Below are 17,042 nucleotides of genomic sequence, written 5' to 3'. Positions count from 1 at the left end.
CGAGCACGACTCCCAAATCGCCGATGCATTTCGCTGAGAATCGTTGAATTTCGTTGTTGATTCAGCAAAGTCTCCCACCACAGGCGCGAGTTACCTCTTATGCGTGAGTAGAGTAAAACAAGAAAACAGCTTTTGTATCTCGACGTAACACACCTGGAACTTTCCTTCCCGGAAAATATCATTAGGCGTTTATCTGAATTACAATTTATAGAACGCGATCGTAATTCGCAATCAAATGTCTGTCATTTTACGATTTTCTAAAGTTTCGGTTATTTTCCTACGTTGGTTTTCTTGATAAAAGAGGTAAAAATAGTTTTAAGAAGTATAAGTTGTTTTTCACAAGGAGTGGGAAAGTCGACGAAGAGAATCACAGTGAGAGAGAGAACTCTTACATTACGAAGATCGATTAACGATACATCACATATAAAGCGCGTGAATGAGATTTACATGTACAAAGATCAAAGTTATAATTCTTATCTTATCATAACGATTCGACGACGCATTTATGCTGCCCACGTTAAGTGAATCGGTCAATATATACAGTAAAAACTTTCCCAGAGAAATAATTAATCGAACGGAACGCTGGAAGAGCCGCATTACAGTATAGTCGATTCGCGGCTTAGCAATCAGTAGCTGCAATTCAGCTGAGGCGCGCAATGCTTTATCTCATATCGGTCTTCAAATTTCGCCCTCGTGTGGATATATTTGTGCGCTGATAAGACATTGAGCAACGAGACGGGGACAATAGGTACATGGCGTCCGAAAATAGTCTGAACGTCAGTGCAAGTTCCGAGTCCCGAGCATTGCTTTAGAGATTCATCTTGGTAAGGTCTCCTCGCGTCGCTCTTTTTTCGATAATTTCGCTCGAAATGAGCAACAATGACTTGTGGATACGTGATATACTCGCGAGCTACGGAGTGATCGCGATGATCATCTTGTGCATCGTGATCTGGATAATTCGGGAACTGCCGAAACTACGAAGGAACACTTACAAGGCTCATCTTTTGGGATTCGAGATGGAGTGTGCTGAACTGGCCAGTCTGTACAAAGAGCACCTCTTCAAAGTACTACAATGTATTATTTCCAACGACGAAATACTTCGATCTATGGGCTCCATTCGTATACTCGAGATCGGCGTTAAGACGGGTGTGAATCGGACTTGCATACGGTATCCCTTTGCGATTTTACAAACGACGCATTTCCGAAGTGCGAAACTGAAATGCCTGCCGATCCGGAAAAACACTTTGAAGGCTTCTCGGTTCGTCCGCTCCAAAATTTTTTCTTAATTATTTTCAATTTTCTGGCATAGAAAGAAGCTTGTACTTTATGGCAAAACGTCTGGGTGATTGAGAACTGCCTCTCCGTAGTTTCAACTGGAAAAATACCTTTCTGTAACTTCCTTGTAATAGTTCTTTTTATTGATATCTTCAAATTATATATAGACATAGCAGCCGTGGTATATTTTTTATAGATATCTCTTTTAACAATTAACAACAGGCACATCTGCGATATACTTTTCATAGATAATGTAACATCAACAAAAAATATATCAAAGATATATTTTTTGTAAATATTTATCGTAATTGACTGACGATGGATAATTAATTCCATTACACTTTACAATGACACAGTAATTAGTTATACAACTGTAATATCCCTCTGTTATTATTGTATCGTTTATCTCGCATATGAATTAAAACGTTATTTGAAGAATTATACATTTGACATAAAATCTTTACAGGTGAAAATATACGATTTTATCCGGAGGGTACTCATCTCATCGGCGTCGATTGGAACACCAAACTAGGCGAATATCTGGTGAAAAGTGGACGCTCGTGGCAATTTTCTCACGTGATTATTGAACGATTAATAGTGGGCGATGGGAGTTCGTTGGAGGGAATACCAACAGGATGCGTGGATGTGGTGGTGACAACTCGATCACTATGTTCCGTGAAATCAGTACGGTCCACTCTTCAGGAAATTCACAGAGTGTTAGCCCAGGTACGAATGATTTACGCAAAACCGTAAACTATATGCTGAAATCAAAACTTTGCTTTGTACAATTGTTATTATGACGAGTTATTATTATAAGTAGAGAATGGAAAGCGAAATAAATTTTCAATTAAATTTCCAATCCAATTTCGATTAGACTTTAATTACCTCTTTTTCTGGATAACATAATTTTTTAATTCAGTTAATCAAATATAAAAAATACTAGTTGCTAGAAATGAAAAATTCGTATGACTGCAAAATTATAAAATGTTAACATTTATATATCGTTGTTTTCGTTATGAATTTCTAGGGCGGAAAATATATCTTCGTAGAACACGTGCTTGAGAAGGAAGACACTTTTGTACGATGGTTACAAATAGCCTTAACACGAACAGGCATATGGCCTTCTTTATTCGGCGATTGTCGCTTAGACGCTGATTGTGTTACGGAAATAGAAAATACCGGTTTCGAAAAAGTGTCGTGGACATCCTTAGCTCTGGAAGGATATGTTTCTCATCCACTTCATTTGTTTCTCTCTAGACAACACGTATTTGGTATAGCAACGCGATAGAGGTAATATATCAACATACAAATATATCATTAATCCTATCTCAACTATCTTTGTACTAAAATTCTGACACACACACACACGCGCGCGCGCGCACACGCACACACACACACACACACAAATAATTTATCAATTATAAACTCATTTATATAAATTATAAAATTATAAATTTGATTTATATAAATATCTATATTTATATTTCAATAAGTACTATATTACAAGACTTCAAATGTAGTGATAAAAGAAAACTCACTTTAAAATATATTAAATAAGATAATATAAGTGGTAATAAACTAAATCTTATAATTATAAAATATATTTCCAAGAAGTTTTTATATTTCGTATAAAGTTTGAAAACTTAAAAGAATAAAAATACGAAGAATTTGTATTAAAATAATTAATCATTTAGGAAGATCATTTTTCGGGGATCAATTGCGTATTAAAACTTGATGGTACAATAATATTATGCGAAATCCCTTTTCTCTTTCTTTCTTTCCCTCTCTTATTAGTCTTTATACATGTGAATTTGCCTTATTTAAGAATAATGTTATAATTATGCGCCATTTAATTTTTAAATGCAATCTACAAATAATCAAAAAATAATGCAATCAATAAATAAGAAGTATATCGTTTATATAATACTTGATACTTTTTTCAAAAAACTTTCATTTAATTTTTTTCTCTTTATGCTCACGAAAAGAATTTCCATTTATTTTTTATTAATTGAATTTTGTTCGTATATTATCTTTTAATTCTTGTAAAACGCAATCATGATTGACTAGCCATCAGCATTATACAAACGATGTACTGTTAATTTTATTATCATATTATTATCAATAAGTCCATCTTAAATTTAGTACGCTTAATTCAGTATACACGCAATACATTTTCATCATTTAGGACATGTTATGGTCGGCATATAGCATCAGACGGTTAAATATTAAGGAAAATTTTACAAAGAACTCAGTCTAAATTTTGTTAGTAGTTTACCGGTGGAAATATACTATAATAATATAATAATAATATAATATAGGCTCCGCATTGCAAAATATAGTAGCAGATTGGCAACAGAATTTTAAAAATTGTATAAATTCAATCCAAATATAATATATAGTATATGATATAAATAAAATACACGATAAATTATCTATTATTTTTCTGCCGATAATCTGCCGATATAAAGCGAACGCAGTTGGATTTATCACGATATCCTGATCGAATCTATTATCAATCTACTAGCATATTGCTAATTGTTTAAACGTTAAAGATATTGAATTTATATCTCTACAAATTGTAAACAAACATATATGAAGAATGTTATGTATATTATGAATTTTTAGAGAAGTTTCCATAATTCGAATCCGAATCTGAATCCGAATAATAATTTTTTGTCTGAAATGTCAAACAATTTGTTATGTTAAATGTAATATTGCGTTGCTGATTATCTTGAAAATTCATCAAATCAAATTTCTTTGACATCTGTCTATCTTGCTGTAATTTATTAAGATCATTATACTGATGGGAAGTATTTAAAATCGTGTTATCTCTTTGCATAGCTGAATCTCGTGCATTACTTATGAAAGAAACATAAGGCGTAGTTTCCGTTGTAATACGCAAATTTATGTTATTATTAAAACTTTTGTCAAATGATTCGCTTGTTTTAGCTGCCGTGCCAGTTGTTAATCTCGATTTATTTTTCAAATTTTGCATCTTGCTTGCAACATATTTCTCAGTATATTCGTCTTGGTATATTGGTCGTTTATTGGTATATATCTTTGCATAGGGATTATTGCAGTGTTCCTTGTTAGTATGACCATTATCTCGCGCATTATTATATACGGAAGCAGTTTTTGGTGACTTATAGATAAATGTGTCGTTGTTATATCTATCCAAATCGGAGGAATCTGTAGAGGAATCTCTATTGAATGTTTTAGTTTGGTAAAGTGTGACACAAGTGTCTTTCTTATGGCTTATCCTATTCTCCTCCATCCTTTCATTTATATATTTCTCATTATTATTACTTATATTTTTACTGGTAGGAAATAAATATTTATTTTGCGATATATTTGAATCCTTCGTAGCACTATCGCTGTGATCATTTCTGCGTGGGAAGAACGAGGATTTATATTTATATATACGAAAGGAGTCATTTAACGTATCACTGCCAGATTTTGTTCCGACCATACCTCGTCTATTTTTCTCTCTTGTCCATTTATTGATCTTTCTTAAATTATCCTGCTTTGAAGAATAGATTCTCATATTTATGTTTTTAGAATCGTATTTATCTTTATTCGTACTAACTAATTTAGTCTCGTCATATATATCTTTGTTTGTAGTACGAGTTTTGCTTGTCTTGTCGTCTATCAATGTTTTCAATCTTTTTGTGGGAGGTCGTATCAATTGAGCCAAATCATCTTCATCTGAGGATGAGATGAAACCTAAAACTGAGAATTTTCTACACCTGTTTTGGCTTACTCGACTATTGTGATTTTGATATGGAGATATAAAGTTTGATTTTGTTGCATTGAAAACTTCGTCATTACGCTTGGCAACGTTGTTGGATGTGTTGTTTATTTCATCGTCATCTTTCTTGGATTCTCTACGTACTCTTAACGAATAACTATTGTTGATTTTATGAATTGTTCGAGCAGATGTCTTTTCCTTTTTGCCATTCGATCTTCTAATCGTTTTTTTTAAAAGAGTTTTTCTTTTATTTTTACCTGTATTTGCATTTCGTGAAACTTTATCTTTATCAGCAGGAGAACTTATATTTGTAGTACTGCTGCTACCTTTAAAATACGTATCAACTGGTAATCGTTGCAATACAACTCTAACTTCTCGGAGTTTCACGTCATTCTTAATATTTGTTCCATGTGAATTGGAAGAATCCATCTTAGACCTACATGGTTTTTCCGGGCAGACAGGAAGATCGTCGTTCATATTCAAAACTTGACTTGTATTGATATCATTTTCGTGTACCGATTGCGGTAATCGTGTTAATCTTACGAATGATTCTTTTATTTGATTTATATAGGCATTTTTCAAATTCGTCGGTTCACTATTTATTTGTTCTGAATTCATAACAGACAAGTTGCACTCTATAGAATTTTGTTTTAGATAAAGAGAACTGCTTGTAGATAACAAATCTTGCGATGCAATATTATTGCATTTGTAAACCAAAATAGTACTTTGGTTACTATCTGACGATGTCAATCCCAGATTTTCAACGTCGCAGGCGTCTAGTGTTGATGCAACTGAGTCCTTGCGCACGTTATTGTCTTGCGTAATATTTTCATTTTCATCAGATTTTGCTTTATGTTTTTTGAGAGATGCCTGTTCCAATAAAACTACCTGATTCTCATCAGAAGTCAAATCACATCTTTGTGTTATGTTTTCCTTTGACATGTTAATATCGTTGCAATCTCTGATTAAATTATCATCGTTTCTTTTGTCTTCATTACTGGAGGAAACCGATAAATTTTTTGAGGAGTTATCAACAGTAGAATCTAGAATTCTGTTATCATTTGTTACATCTGTTCTTTCACTGGCAATATTTTTATTAGAAACAGAATAAGGTTTCTTCTTCCCTCTTTTTTTAGTTCGAACATTCTTAGGACTAAGAATCTTTGTACTGGAAGGAAACGAATGTTTGTTTTTGTAAATTAAAGACATTTTTTTAGACAAATTATCAGGATCTAAAGCAGGATGTGAATTTGTGCTCAATTTTATGTTAGGTGATTTAGATTGTTTTAGATCAGTATTACATGTAATGGTAACTGCTAAATCTACAGGAGAATTCCTACCAGTATACAATTTCTTACGATGGAACGATATCGAATGATCTTTAACTTTTTTTTTCGCCATACTTGCTGACACTTGTTTACTGTCAATACTATGTTTTTTTAACACTTTACTTTCATCTAAAGTGTTATGATTTTTATCACCTATAGAGCATTGTTTTGATACTTTGTTAAAATGTTGCATAATAGATACAATGTTTTTCATTTTATGTGAATTTGGACTATTTTGACTAGTTTCTAATACATCTGTCTTGTCTACTATATCACAAAGTAAACTCTGTGAGTTCAGTGAGGACATATCAGGCTGTATTGTATTGATAGATATTACCTTACTAGTGCCTAGCTCATTATTGATTTTTAGTGCCACCTTTTCCTGTGAGATAGAATATGAAGTGTTATGCGAAACATCACTACTATTCTTGTTACATGTTACACTGTCAGTTGCTGCTGTTTTCTCCATTTTTTCCTCGTTTCCTTCGTTTTTTTTTGTCTTATCACTATATATAGCCGTTGCATCTTCAAAACAATAATTTTTTGAAGATTTAACACTATTGGATTTTGCACCCTCCATAATGGCCATAGCATCTGCTTTCTTTGTAATATTTGTATTTGATAAAATATAAGTTGCTGTGTCAACAGAACTAAAAGATGTGTCATTCTTATGATTGTGGCTATCATTTTCATTTACCTTAGATAAAAATGAAGAATATATTGGCGAATCAATTTCTTCTTCACTTAGAGATAATACAAATGAATCAGATTCAGACGATTCGTTCTTTTTAAAAAGTGCACTATAACCTGTATTGCCAGTATTTATCCAATACTGAATCAATGTTGCTGATTTGCATATAGGTACTCCACAACTATAATCTTCATCACTAAATTCTTCCTCTTCAGGCTCCAAAGTCTCAAGATTTAATTCTATATCATCTGACATCTAAAAATAAAATAAAAATATGAATATTTGTATTAAGGTACATCGACAAATCAAATCAGATTTCATGATGCGATTTATATAAAAATATGAATAAAAATAAATATACCTTTTCTAAATATTTATCAAATAAGTTGTCCCAAGTTTTTATCCGGTTCTCCAAGACTTCCTTAGGTATTTGAAAATGAACGATATAGTCTTTGGTTCCTGTAATACTGCAAACCAAATAATAATATAATAGCAATATTTTTCTTTAATAAGTAATTAAATATATGTTATCAAGTAAAAATATTAAATATATAAAACATTCACTATATATTACATTATTAACTCACTTTTCAATACCCAGGGAATATGATTGCGGAAGAAAATTACTAATACTACCGTCTGTCATAGAATTCTCCATAACTTGTTTTATATGATCATGTTAAACAAGTCATCATTTATAAAACATAAACAAATTTATTCCAATTAATGCATATGCTGAATCGTAGTAAGAGCTGTAGAGACATCTAAAGAATAACTTGACAGTCTAACTCGACCAAACTACATGGCCAGAAAATGGATGAACAGGAGTTCGTATATCTCAAAATGCAGGGCAGTATTCATAGCCGAATTTTATATATAAAACCGCCTTAAGTTCATCTTCAGATGTTTTGTGGCCAATGAAATGAGTCGTAGAGCATCTGAAGATAAACTTAAGACAGTCTTAAATATAAGATCCGACTTTGAATACCGGCCTAAGATGCTGTACGGTTCATTTCATTAGCTACGAAGCATCTGAAAATGAACTTAAAACGATCTCACATATAAGATATGATTATGAATATCGGCCTTTGATTGCTTTCCATCAGAAAAGATGCAAGTCAGCACAAATCTAATTATGTCATCTATTATGGTTTTTACCCACAGGACGCGCAAATGCTTGTCACGCGGCAAGAAATGACGCGGCAGCCAATAAACTTTTAGTTTTTGTGGAAAAGCGGCACGTTGGTTGGCTACCGCGCGAACTTTCGCCGAACAGTAAGCGCTGCCGCGTCCTGCGGGCAGAAGATATTATTCTTTTCTTTTTTTTTCAAATATGAAATAAAGGCAAATAATAATATAACTAGATTTGTGTCAACTTGTATCTCTTGCTGAAAGACAACCATAATCTCGCATGCTTTCGCGAGAATTGAAATCTCATGCATGCGTACCTAATAAATTCATTACTTTCCTATTTTCTAATGACTCTGGCAACATTTGCCGCGAGGAAGAAATTTGCGTCAAGTTATATCTTTGTAATAATAAGTTTTCATATCAAGCGCATAAGGTGTGCAACCCTGTGTCCATCATAAGAGAATTATTTGTAATCATATTAATTTATTGAAGAATCTTAACTAACAATTTCATTATAATGACGGTTTTAATATAATTGTAAAAACTAAATGTTGATATTTAGTAATAAAATATTCATGAATTAAAACCTAAGGATGCTATTTCGTGTCGAGTTTGTCGGATGTGCTAATTACTTGTTAAATATAGAATCAGAATGTCTACAAAAAATGTTAGAGCCCCTGGAAATTCCTTATCCGATAGCCAATCGACACATCCGACAAACTCGTCATAACAGATGGTAATTGGTTAAGAAGAATTCAGGCTGCCTCCCCATGCAGCGTATCTTGCGTCAACCAATCAAATCCGCCGTGGTAATTAGTAATTGAGTAATAGATACGATTTGATTAGCTGACGTAAGTTACGCTTGCGCAAGTTACGGCGCATGGGGAGGCAGCCTTAAATCTTGATAGAAAAGTTGAAAGGAGAAAAGCAGCAGCCAATCAGGACTCGCGGTGCTGTCTACAGTTTCTGCTTTATCTACTATTTTATCTAGCTTACTACCAGCGCGAGTTCTGATTGGCTTCTGCTTTTCTGCTATCCGTCAAGGTGTTCCTAATTCTCCCTTACCGAGGAAAAATAACTCTAAAGCCGGCATTCGTAATCGGATATTAAGCCGTCTTAAGTTTATCTTCAGAGACTCTGTAGCCAATCGCCTATGTGGACTATCGGAGCCCGTCCTCAAGCAACGACTGAGTGCGGATCGCCGCCGCTATGCAGTATTGTGCAGTCGGTTCGCGTAGCTTTCAACCGAGCTTTGAACAGACAACAGGTAGATGAGAATCATGCGAATCTCGATGAGCCAACAAAAGGGCAATTAAAGGAAATAATCCCCGAAGTTTATAACGGACCCGAACCTATCATTGATGATAATTATTTGGTGAGAATTCATTTAAAAGATGATATACCTAACGCCTATGCGCCGCATATCTAGGACTCTACTTGACTTCAATAATTGGATGCCAATGAACTCTAATGATATTTTTATGAATTATGCTTATATTCTTATATTAATCCAAAAATATTATAATGACATATTTGTTGAAGGCAAGTATTGAAAACAATACAATAACAGCGAACATCGACAGATATTGAAATAATATATATTCTTTTTCTTCTTCTAGTCTTATATCCGTGGCCAGGTGTAAAGTGACCTGTCACATGTCTGCGGATATTGATTATACATTGGCATATGGAACCTATAATTTAACGCCGGCTCCGAACGGCAACATTTTTAGAGAGGTTTTTATTAGGTAAGGATATTCTCGGTGGTTGATCATTGCCTTCCGAGAGGAGACACGAGCGTAAATATTTCAGCTTCTATTAGGATCATAGGCATAGTAGACCAGTAAGCTGTCTGTTATACGCCCGTGCTCTNATATATATATATATATATATGTGTCAATAATATACATCAACCTAGACAATACATAATATCTCACTCATATATACTATTTTGTATATAACTTTTTATTTGAACGTATAATGCAAAAATTCTTAGTATGCGTTTTTTCGCTTCGACGTCATCAAACAAGGACAGTTGCATCGAGGGACCAGGTGCCTTAAGCTTTATTTAATCTAGGAATTGTTATTCGGACTCATTTCAGACGACAGCCGTCAAAAAAATTGACGTCGCACGAAGTGTTTTTTGATGTTTCGGAAACCCGTTTACCTGGATCTGTTCCTTCAAGAACCTTTTATTTAGAGACCTAATCCGTGTAACAAAAGTGGGGTCTACAATGAGAATTTAAGCTCTAAGCCTTAAGAAATTGACTAATCACAACTAATTATTCTTTTATAAATCGCTTCATATTCGACTGTGATTGGTTAATTTCTTAAGGCTTAGAGCTTAAAGCATCTATTGTAAACCGGAACTAAAGGTTGCGTTCAGAAAATATAATATTGTACAACGGTTGAATAATTCGTCAACTAGGGCGGATTCCATTGAACTCTCGCAACGACGCGAGCGTCATTCTATCTTTATTTAACACTCAGCGAAAAACAAAGATAGAATGACTCGCGTCGTTGCGAGCGTTAAGTGGAATCTGCCTACAATTGGTTAAATTTAGAAATCTAAGTTCGATATTCATAATCGAATCTTGTACAGAAGACCATCTTAAGTTCATCTTCAGATTTGTACAGCTCATCTCATTGGTTGCAAAACATCTGAAAATAAACTTAAGTCGGTCTTAAATATAGGATCCGATTATGAATATCAACTTAACAGTGAAGATCAATAATCACTGACCGTTTATTGATCGATTGTGTTTTCTGAACGCAGCCAAAGAAAATTCAGAATATTATGGTTCTGCTCACAGAACGCGTAAAGGTCTGTCGCGATAGCGAGAGACGCAAGAAGCACGCGGTAGCCAATCAACGTGCAGTTTTCCATAAGAAATAAAAGTTAATTGGCCATCGCATCGTTTTTCGCTGCACGGCGAGGGCTTCCACATTCTGTGTGTAGGAGTCATTAAACACGTTGATCTTTAGTTCACATAAAAATTTGAATAGAAGGTTGAGTACGTGTCGAAGGATCAATTGACATATTTAACTTCGTACGCTAATTACCACTAGATATTTCTTATCAACGAGGTAAATAACATTTTTATACTCTTATCAGCATTCAGTATTTTACGATACATTATAAAATTGTGTTTCCTAACCTAACCCAACCTTTCGAGAAACGTATACTTTCTCATCTTTGCGATTTCTACACTGATTTATTACGATATTAGTTTATTGAAAACATTTCTTTTGCATTATTTTATGAAGATACAAAGATGCAATAATATTAGTTGCATCTCGATAACATTGTATCCTAGTTGCACCTGCTTGCTGTTGCATCTTTTCACATTTTTTTAAACAAATGAACAGTATTTCTAAATTTTAAAGAAAAAGAAGTAGAAAGGGAAGATTGTACATTTAGTTCTAGAGAAAAGAATCTCTGCTAATGTACAGGATCAAATACTGCAGAAGGGGAGAAAATTATTAATTGCAATATGTTACCAAAAGTAATACATTTTAATTTATCATTTAGTTGAAGTACTTATATACACAAAGAATATTGTTGCTTATCATTGATTTGTTTGCTAGAGGATAAATGAAATGTATATAATAATCATCTTAAAGCTAATGCAAAAGCCAGATTATATATGGGGCCCTTCAATAGAATATCAATATTTTAATCTTAATTTTAATTTTATAAAAAATGTGTCCTATTAAAATATTAGAAATTGCAAAGATGCTATAAAAACTACAAGTGTAACATATCTATAAACATGTGTATAAGTACAAGGTTTAATGAGAACAATGCTATTACTATTTCTTATCTTTTATTAATCGCTGAAAATTATAGCAAAAAAGCCGTGTCTATCACTGATTTGTATTATTGTGCAGTGTTTGATCCTGTCAGTATATGGCAGTGGGCAGATTCCTCAGTGCTGTGGTGCATTCTAGCTGCTGTTTGAAAAGCCAGTACAACTTTTATAGAACTGCTATGACTTCCTTGCTGGTTCCTCCGATGTCAGTCCGTGGAATGACTTGCTTGGATCGTGACGCATTTACAACAGTCGTGAACATACCGATATTAAAATTGATGAGTAACATCGCTATCTCAAATATTAAGCCTATCTTAAGGAAGTATATCTTAAAGCTGCCTGAATTCAAGCCAATTCATAGGACAAGCGACGAAGTTATTGTTTATCTAAATCCGAACGTTGTCACGAAATTCGAGGATATCACTGAGAACGATAGGAACTCGTTGGCGGGTCAGTATGAATACTTCGGCATTAAGAGCGTCACGCTGAAGTATGAGAATTGGCATCGTCACGAGATATTAAAAGCAGTTCTACCAGAGGACATTCAGTCTCCTACAGCTTACACTTTGGTGGGGCATATAATGCAATTGAATCTGCGTGACACGCATTTGCCCTACAAAAATATCATTGGTCAAGTGTTTCTCGACAAAACGTCGAGTGTACGAACAATAGTAAACAAAGTGAACGCTATCGACACGACGTTTCGATATTTTAGCATGGAGATCCTGGCCGGCGAAAAGAATACGGTAACAACCATGAAAGAACACGGCTATACATATCAGTTTGATTTTGCGCGAGTTTACTGGAATTCACGTCTGTCCACTGAACGCACACATTTAGCAGCATGCATGATGAAAGACGACGTTCTGTACGACGTATTTGCAGGGGTGGGGCCCTTTGCTGTGCCTGCTGCGCGCAGAGGTGTCAGGGTACTCGCCAATGACTTAAATCCCGAATCGTATAAGTGGCTCCAGATCAATGCCACCGCTAATAAAATAAAGAATAACTTCCAAGCTTTTAACATGGATGGCAGGGACTTTTTGAGAATTATTGTTAAGAATGATATTCTGTCGAGACGCGCTCGAGACTCGCCCGGTTCCGAGCATATAATCATGAATTTACCCGCGTCAGCTGTTGAATTTCTGGATATATTACCTGATTGGTTCACGCAAGAAGAGCTTAGACAGGTCTGCCTTAAGCCACCTACATTCCACGTGTATTGTTTCGTGAAAACGGATAAGTTAGATGATATTTGCAAGCTCGGGAAGTTATTGGTTGAAGAAAAGATTGATTGTACGCTGTCTCATGATTCTCTCGTCAGTTTGCACAATGTTAGAGGCGTTTCGACGAACAAAGAGATGGTTCGTGTGTCATTTTTGCTGAAAGAGAGCATGATCAAAGGCAAGGAGCCAGCAATGAAGAGAACTAAATATGAGAGGAGGCTATCGTGTGATAATTTATTTGTAAATAATGACGTTACAGAAAACAATGGGAAAGAACAAGGGCAATCGTAAAAATAAAAATGTCTTTAAAGTGGCCACTGTTCGCAGTATCAAGCTGAAAGCTAAAGCACAAAAGGTAGTCAGTAATCTGAAAAAAGTAAGTAATGGATAATTGCATATTGCGCATTAACGAATTAAATAATTATCACCACACTATAATTTATAATTATGTAAAATTCTCCAAATTTTCTTCTTACATATATATGCGAAGACAGATCTGAAAATATGTATAATAATAAGATAATAAAATGTTAAAAATACTAATACGAATATTTAACGAAAGATTTGATTATTTTTGTGCTTTGGAATTAGCTTGACGTAAAAGGCAGTAAGACCGCAAAGAAAGATAAAACACCCAATGTGGACCAACTGCTGGAGGAATTGCGTAAGGACGTGCAAGGGTCTGGCTCTAAGGCGAAAGTTAACACCGCTCAAAAAAAACATACCAAGACAAACAAGAAACCCTTGGTACCAAAGATTGCACCAGAGCAAACGAATTCAACAGCTGCAATGGTAGAGCAAATGCAACTTTGATGACAATGGAGATAGTAATAGGTCGGAGAACTAATGTAGATTTTAATTCAAATATATTTTCACTACTTGTATATATCAAAATACTATGTAACAAACAATAAAGTTATCATTCTGTATCAATATTGTGTTTCTTGTCTTTCATTTTGCCATACATTTCTCATAGGAACAGCTATTGTCAGAGTGAATGTGCATGTGTGAGTGTAAATTCATGTAAATTCGATTGGAAATTGTAACCGACGATTTGCAAATCGTGATACCTTTGATAGACTTGGCTCTATTATATTAAGATCTGTTATTCATCACATATATTTGGCTTTCTCTCTTTTTTGTTGCTGTTTCACATGCCGTTATATTGTTGAAGTTGCATAATACGAAATACTGAATAAGAAATAGATAAAGCCTATCTACCATAAATATATGTGACAAGTAATCGGGAACACCTAGTTCGCGATAACAAATATTCTGTCCTGTGTTGCGTAAAAAAGAATATATACACTTGTCCTTCTGTTTGCGTACTTAGAACTACTATACGCCGGAATGGATCAGTATACGGCAAGCTTGATTGTTGTGGGAAGTGAAATTTTGAACGGACAAATCGTTGATACCAACACGTCGTATCTGGCAAGAAGTTTGAGAACTGTCGGGCTGAGTTTGCAGAGAGTCACAGTGGTTCCCGATGTAGTGCGTATCATTTTATTTGCTCAGGACTTTTCGTAATATCTGTAATTTAAATTAACAACTGGGGGAAGAAAAGATCATATATATGAAATTTGGCCATATATAACTACATATAATCATATATGTCCACAACAAAAAATACTGTTATTTACAAATTACATACAAATATAATCGAAATAAATGCTTCTGGTTATTTGTGCTTCCGACAGTATATGATATCGACATTTAATTAAATGACAAAGCATTGTTTTTTTTGTATAGACACATATGATCATATATGTAATCATTTATTCCCGGGAATTTATATCTATTGCTTCTTGTTGTCTACCATCGTTTCTCTGTTAGGTGGATGATATTGCTAAGAGAATAAGAAGTGCCTCACAGGAATACTCTGTTGTATTCACATCTGGTGGTGTTGGTCCTGCCCATAATGATGTAACTTACGAAGCTGTGGCAAAGGCTTTCAGATTGAAACTCGAATCGCATCAGGAGTTGGTCGACATGTACTCTCGGATGAATCCTGATCAGCAAGAGATAAGACGACTCGCTGTCGTTCCTAAGCCTTGCAAGATAATTAATGTAAATTCTACAGGTATGTGCCCTGAGAACGTATTAACATGAATATTTTCGCGCAAAATATATCTACTTGCTATGTACCTAAACTAGAAGAATCTGCAATGTACGAACAATTATTCGGTTTGATGTTTTCAATTATAAACGATATATGATATTACATTATAATTTCCAGAGGTTTTCCCAGTGATAAGTGTAAAAAATACATACGTGCTGCCTGGTTCTCCCAAATATTTCGAGGCTGCGGTGAACACGATAGTTCCTCAGCTAAAAGGACGCACGCCATTGCACCTTGAACATATAAATATCAAATCAAATGAACTGTCTATAGTGAATATATTAGATAAGCAAGCGAAGCGCTGGGACGGCAAAGTGAGAATCGGTAGTTACCTCCAACTGGAACCACAGACTTTTACGAGGGTCACCTTGGAGGGATCGAAGGAAGCGGTGGCCGAAGCGAAGGAGGAGATCTTGTATTATCTACCAGTGCAGAAACTCGTGAACCTGGAACACGGGTTGAGTCGTTTTCAAATGAACGCCCTTCTCGAAGATGATGAAGTATACGTTAAGTGTGCGTTAGACATAGTAAAGGAATGCTACGATAGGTATGTGTAACTAAAAGCTGCAATGTTGAATTTATTAGGTGTACAAATTAATTCGGCACAAATTAATTAATTAGCACCTAACAACATGCACATTATACTTGCGATAATACACGTTATATATGTTTCTTCTCCAGATATAAGTCCGATGAGGTTTTTATAAGCTTTAACGGCGGCAAGGACTGCACAGCGGTCTTGCATTTAGCTGCCACCGTTGCCAAGTCGCGCGATATCTCGCCGTTGCTCTGTCTGTACGTGACAGCGGACGCCTTTCCGGAGGTAAGTCGGACTAATGTGACGAAAAAACAACAATCGAGACACACTATTTTGAGCCCACATTACTCACGCAGGTGGAGGCGTTCGTAGAATTAGCGTCTCGGTACTACGATTTGACGATAGTAAGGAAACCACGACCCGTGCGATCCGCGGTGTCGGCTCTTCTGGAAGAGAGGCATAATCTGAAAGCGAGTCTCATGGGTACGAGGAAGGGCGACCCCGGCTCGGCGAATCTGCAATCATTCGAGCTCACCGACCCGAACTGGCCGCGGCTGATGCGCGTTAATCCCATTTTAAATTGGTCCTACAGTCAAGTGTGGTCGTTCCTGTTGAAGCACAACGTTCCTTACTGCCCGCTCTACGACCAGGGATACACGAGTCTCGGCAGCAGGAGCAGCACGATGAAGAACCCCTTGCTGAAGGACCCCAACGATCCCTCGTCCTACTTACCGGCGTACACCTTGACCGACAAGTCCGCCGAGAGAAGAGGCAGATTATGATGAAGCATCGAGATTAGTAATGCGAATTTGAACTTTGCTACTACTTTAGTAAATTCCACGCCCAGACGCGACGACGTTTACCAGTATTGTTACATCTATTTTTACCAGCGTTATTGTTAAGTTTTTCTCCGATATCGAATTTTATTCCTACTATCTAAATTATTTGCGGGATGAGTAGTAACATCGTTTCATATCGTTAGAGCGCGGAAGCTTCCCGATTATATTTTTTTAACGACGATTTTTTTAACGCGCGCTCCGTCCGTGAGCGTTTATGTACAATGTTGAAGAATAAATCTCGAATTCTAACTAAAGAAGGAAAGAAATAACAACCGGCAAGAACTGTCCAATCACGCCATAATGCGAGCGATATTGCTGATAGATAGCATCAGCAG

At 35.3% G+C, this 17,042-nt stretch overlaps 4 protein-coding genes across 9 annotated transcripts; 3 read left to right on the top strand and 1 right to left on the bottom strand.

Annotated features, from left to right (window-relative positions):
• Window positions 1-489: 489 nt before the first annotated feature.
• On the top strand, window positions 490-2,689 carry LOC106741495 (methyltransferase-like protein 7A). Of its 2 annotated transcripts, none has more exons than XM_014613603.1 (3): window positions 490-1,074; window positions 1,742-2,001; window positions 2,303-2,689. In XM_014613603.1, exons 1-3 carry the CDS (start codon window positions 870-872, stop codon window positions 2,561-2,563), a joined length of 726 nt encoding a protein of 241 aa, XP_014469089.1. In that variant the 5' UTR covers window positions 490-869; the 3' UTR covers window positions 2,564-2,689. The 2 variants fall into 2 exon arrangements, with proteins under 2 accessions (XP_014469089.1, XP_014469088.1); XM_014613602.1 differs by having other exon boundaries at window positions 490-1,146.
• Window positions 2,690-2,894: 205 nt separating this feature from the next.
• Window positions 2,895-7,852, bottom strand: LOC106741494 (putative uncharacterized protein DDB_G0282133). Of its 2 annotated transcripts, XM_014613601.1 has the most exons (4): window positions 7,630-7,852; window positions 7,404-7,509; window positions 7,049-7,297; window positions 2,895-6,952 (listed from the first exon to the last, which is right to left on the bottom strand). In XM_014613601.1, the coding sequence occupies exons 1-4, from the start codon at window positions 7,698-7,700 to the stop codon at window positions 3,887-3,889; spliced, it is 3,492 nt and encodes a 1,163-aa protein (XP_014469087.1). In that variant the 5' UTR covers window positions 7,701-7,852; the 3' UTR covers window positions 2,895-3,886. The 2 variants fall into 2 exon arrangements, with proteins under 2 accessions (XP_014469087.1, XP_014469086.1); XM_014613600.1 differs by having other exon boundaries at window positions 2,895-7,297.
• Window positions 7,853-9,356: 1,504 nt separating this feature from the next.
• Window positions 9,357-16,661, top strand: LOC106741290 (FAD synthase-like). 3 transcript variants are annotated; one of them, XM_014613103.1, is made up of 9 exons: window positions 9,357-9,548; window positions 9,793-9,921; window positions 10,987-11,260; window positions 12,065-12,267; window positions 14,542-14,702; window positions 15,045-15,291; window positions 15,448-15,877; window positions 16,012-16,153; window positions 16,225-16,661. In XM_014613103.1, the coding sequence occupies exons 4-9, from the start codon at window positions 12,084-12,086 to the stop codon at window positions 16,648-16,650; spliced, it is 1,590 nt and encodes a 529-aa protein (XP_014468589.1). In that variant the 5' UTR covers window positions 9,357-9,548; window positions 9,793-9,921; window positions 10,987-11,260; window positions 12,065-12,083; the 3' UTR covers window positions 16,651-16,661. The 3 variants fall into 3 exon arrangements, with proteins under 3 accessions (XP_014468589.1, XP_014468591.1, XP_014468590.1); XM_014613105.1 differs by lacking the exons at window positions 10,987-11,260; window positions 12,065-12,267; XM_014613104.1 differs by lacking the exons at window positions 9,357-9,548; window positions 9,793-9,921; window positions 12,065-12,267.
• Window positions 12,062-14,143, top strand: LOC106741295. 2 transcript variants are annotated; one of them, XM_014613109.1, is made up of 3 exons: window positions 12,062-12,138; window positions 13,468-13,584; window positions 13,800-14,143. In XM_014613109.1, exons 2-3 carry the CDS (start codon window positions 13,474-13,476, stop codon window positions 14,019-14,021), a joined length of 333 nt encoding a protein of 110 aa, XP_014468595.1. In that variant the 5' UTR covers window positions 12,062-12,138; window positions 13,468-13,473; the 3' UTR covers window positions 14,022-14,143. The 2 variants fall into 2 exon arrangements, with proteins under 2 accessions (XP_014468595.1, XP_014468596.1); XM_014613110.1 differs by having other exon boundaries at window positions 12,075-12,142.
• Window positions 16,662-17,042: the final 381 nt, after the last annotated feature.

Source organism: Dinoponera quadriceps, unplaced genomic scaffold (assembly GCF_001313825.1).
Source record: "Dinoponera quadriceps isolate SergipeBrazil2010 unplaced genomic scaffold, ASM131382v1 scaffold405, whole genome shotgun sequence".
NCBI lineage: Eukaryota > Metazoa > Arthropoda > Insecta > Hymenoptera > Formicidae > Dinoponera > Dinoponera quadriceps.
Note: the sequence above shows the minus strand (reverse complement) of the source record. Positions and strands in the feature narration are given on the sequence as shown.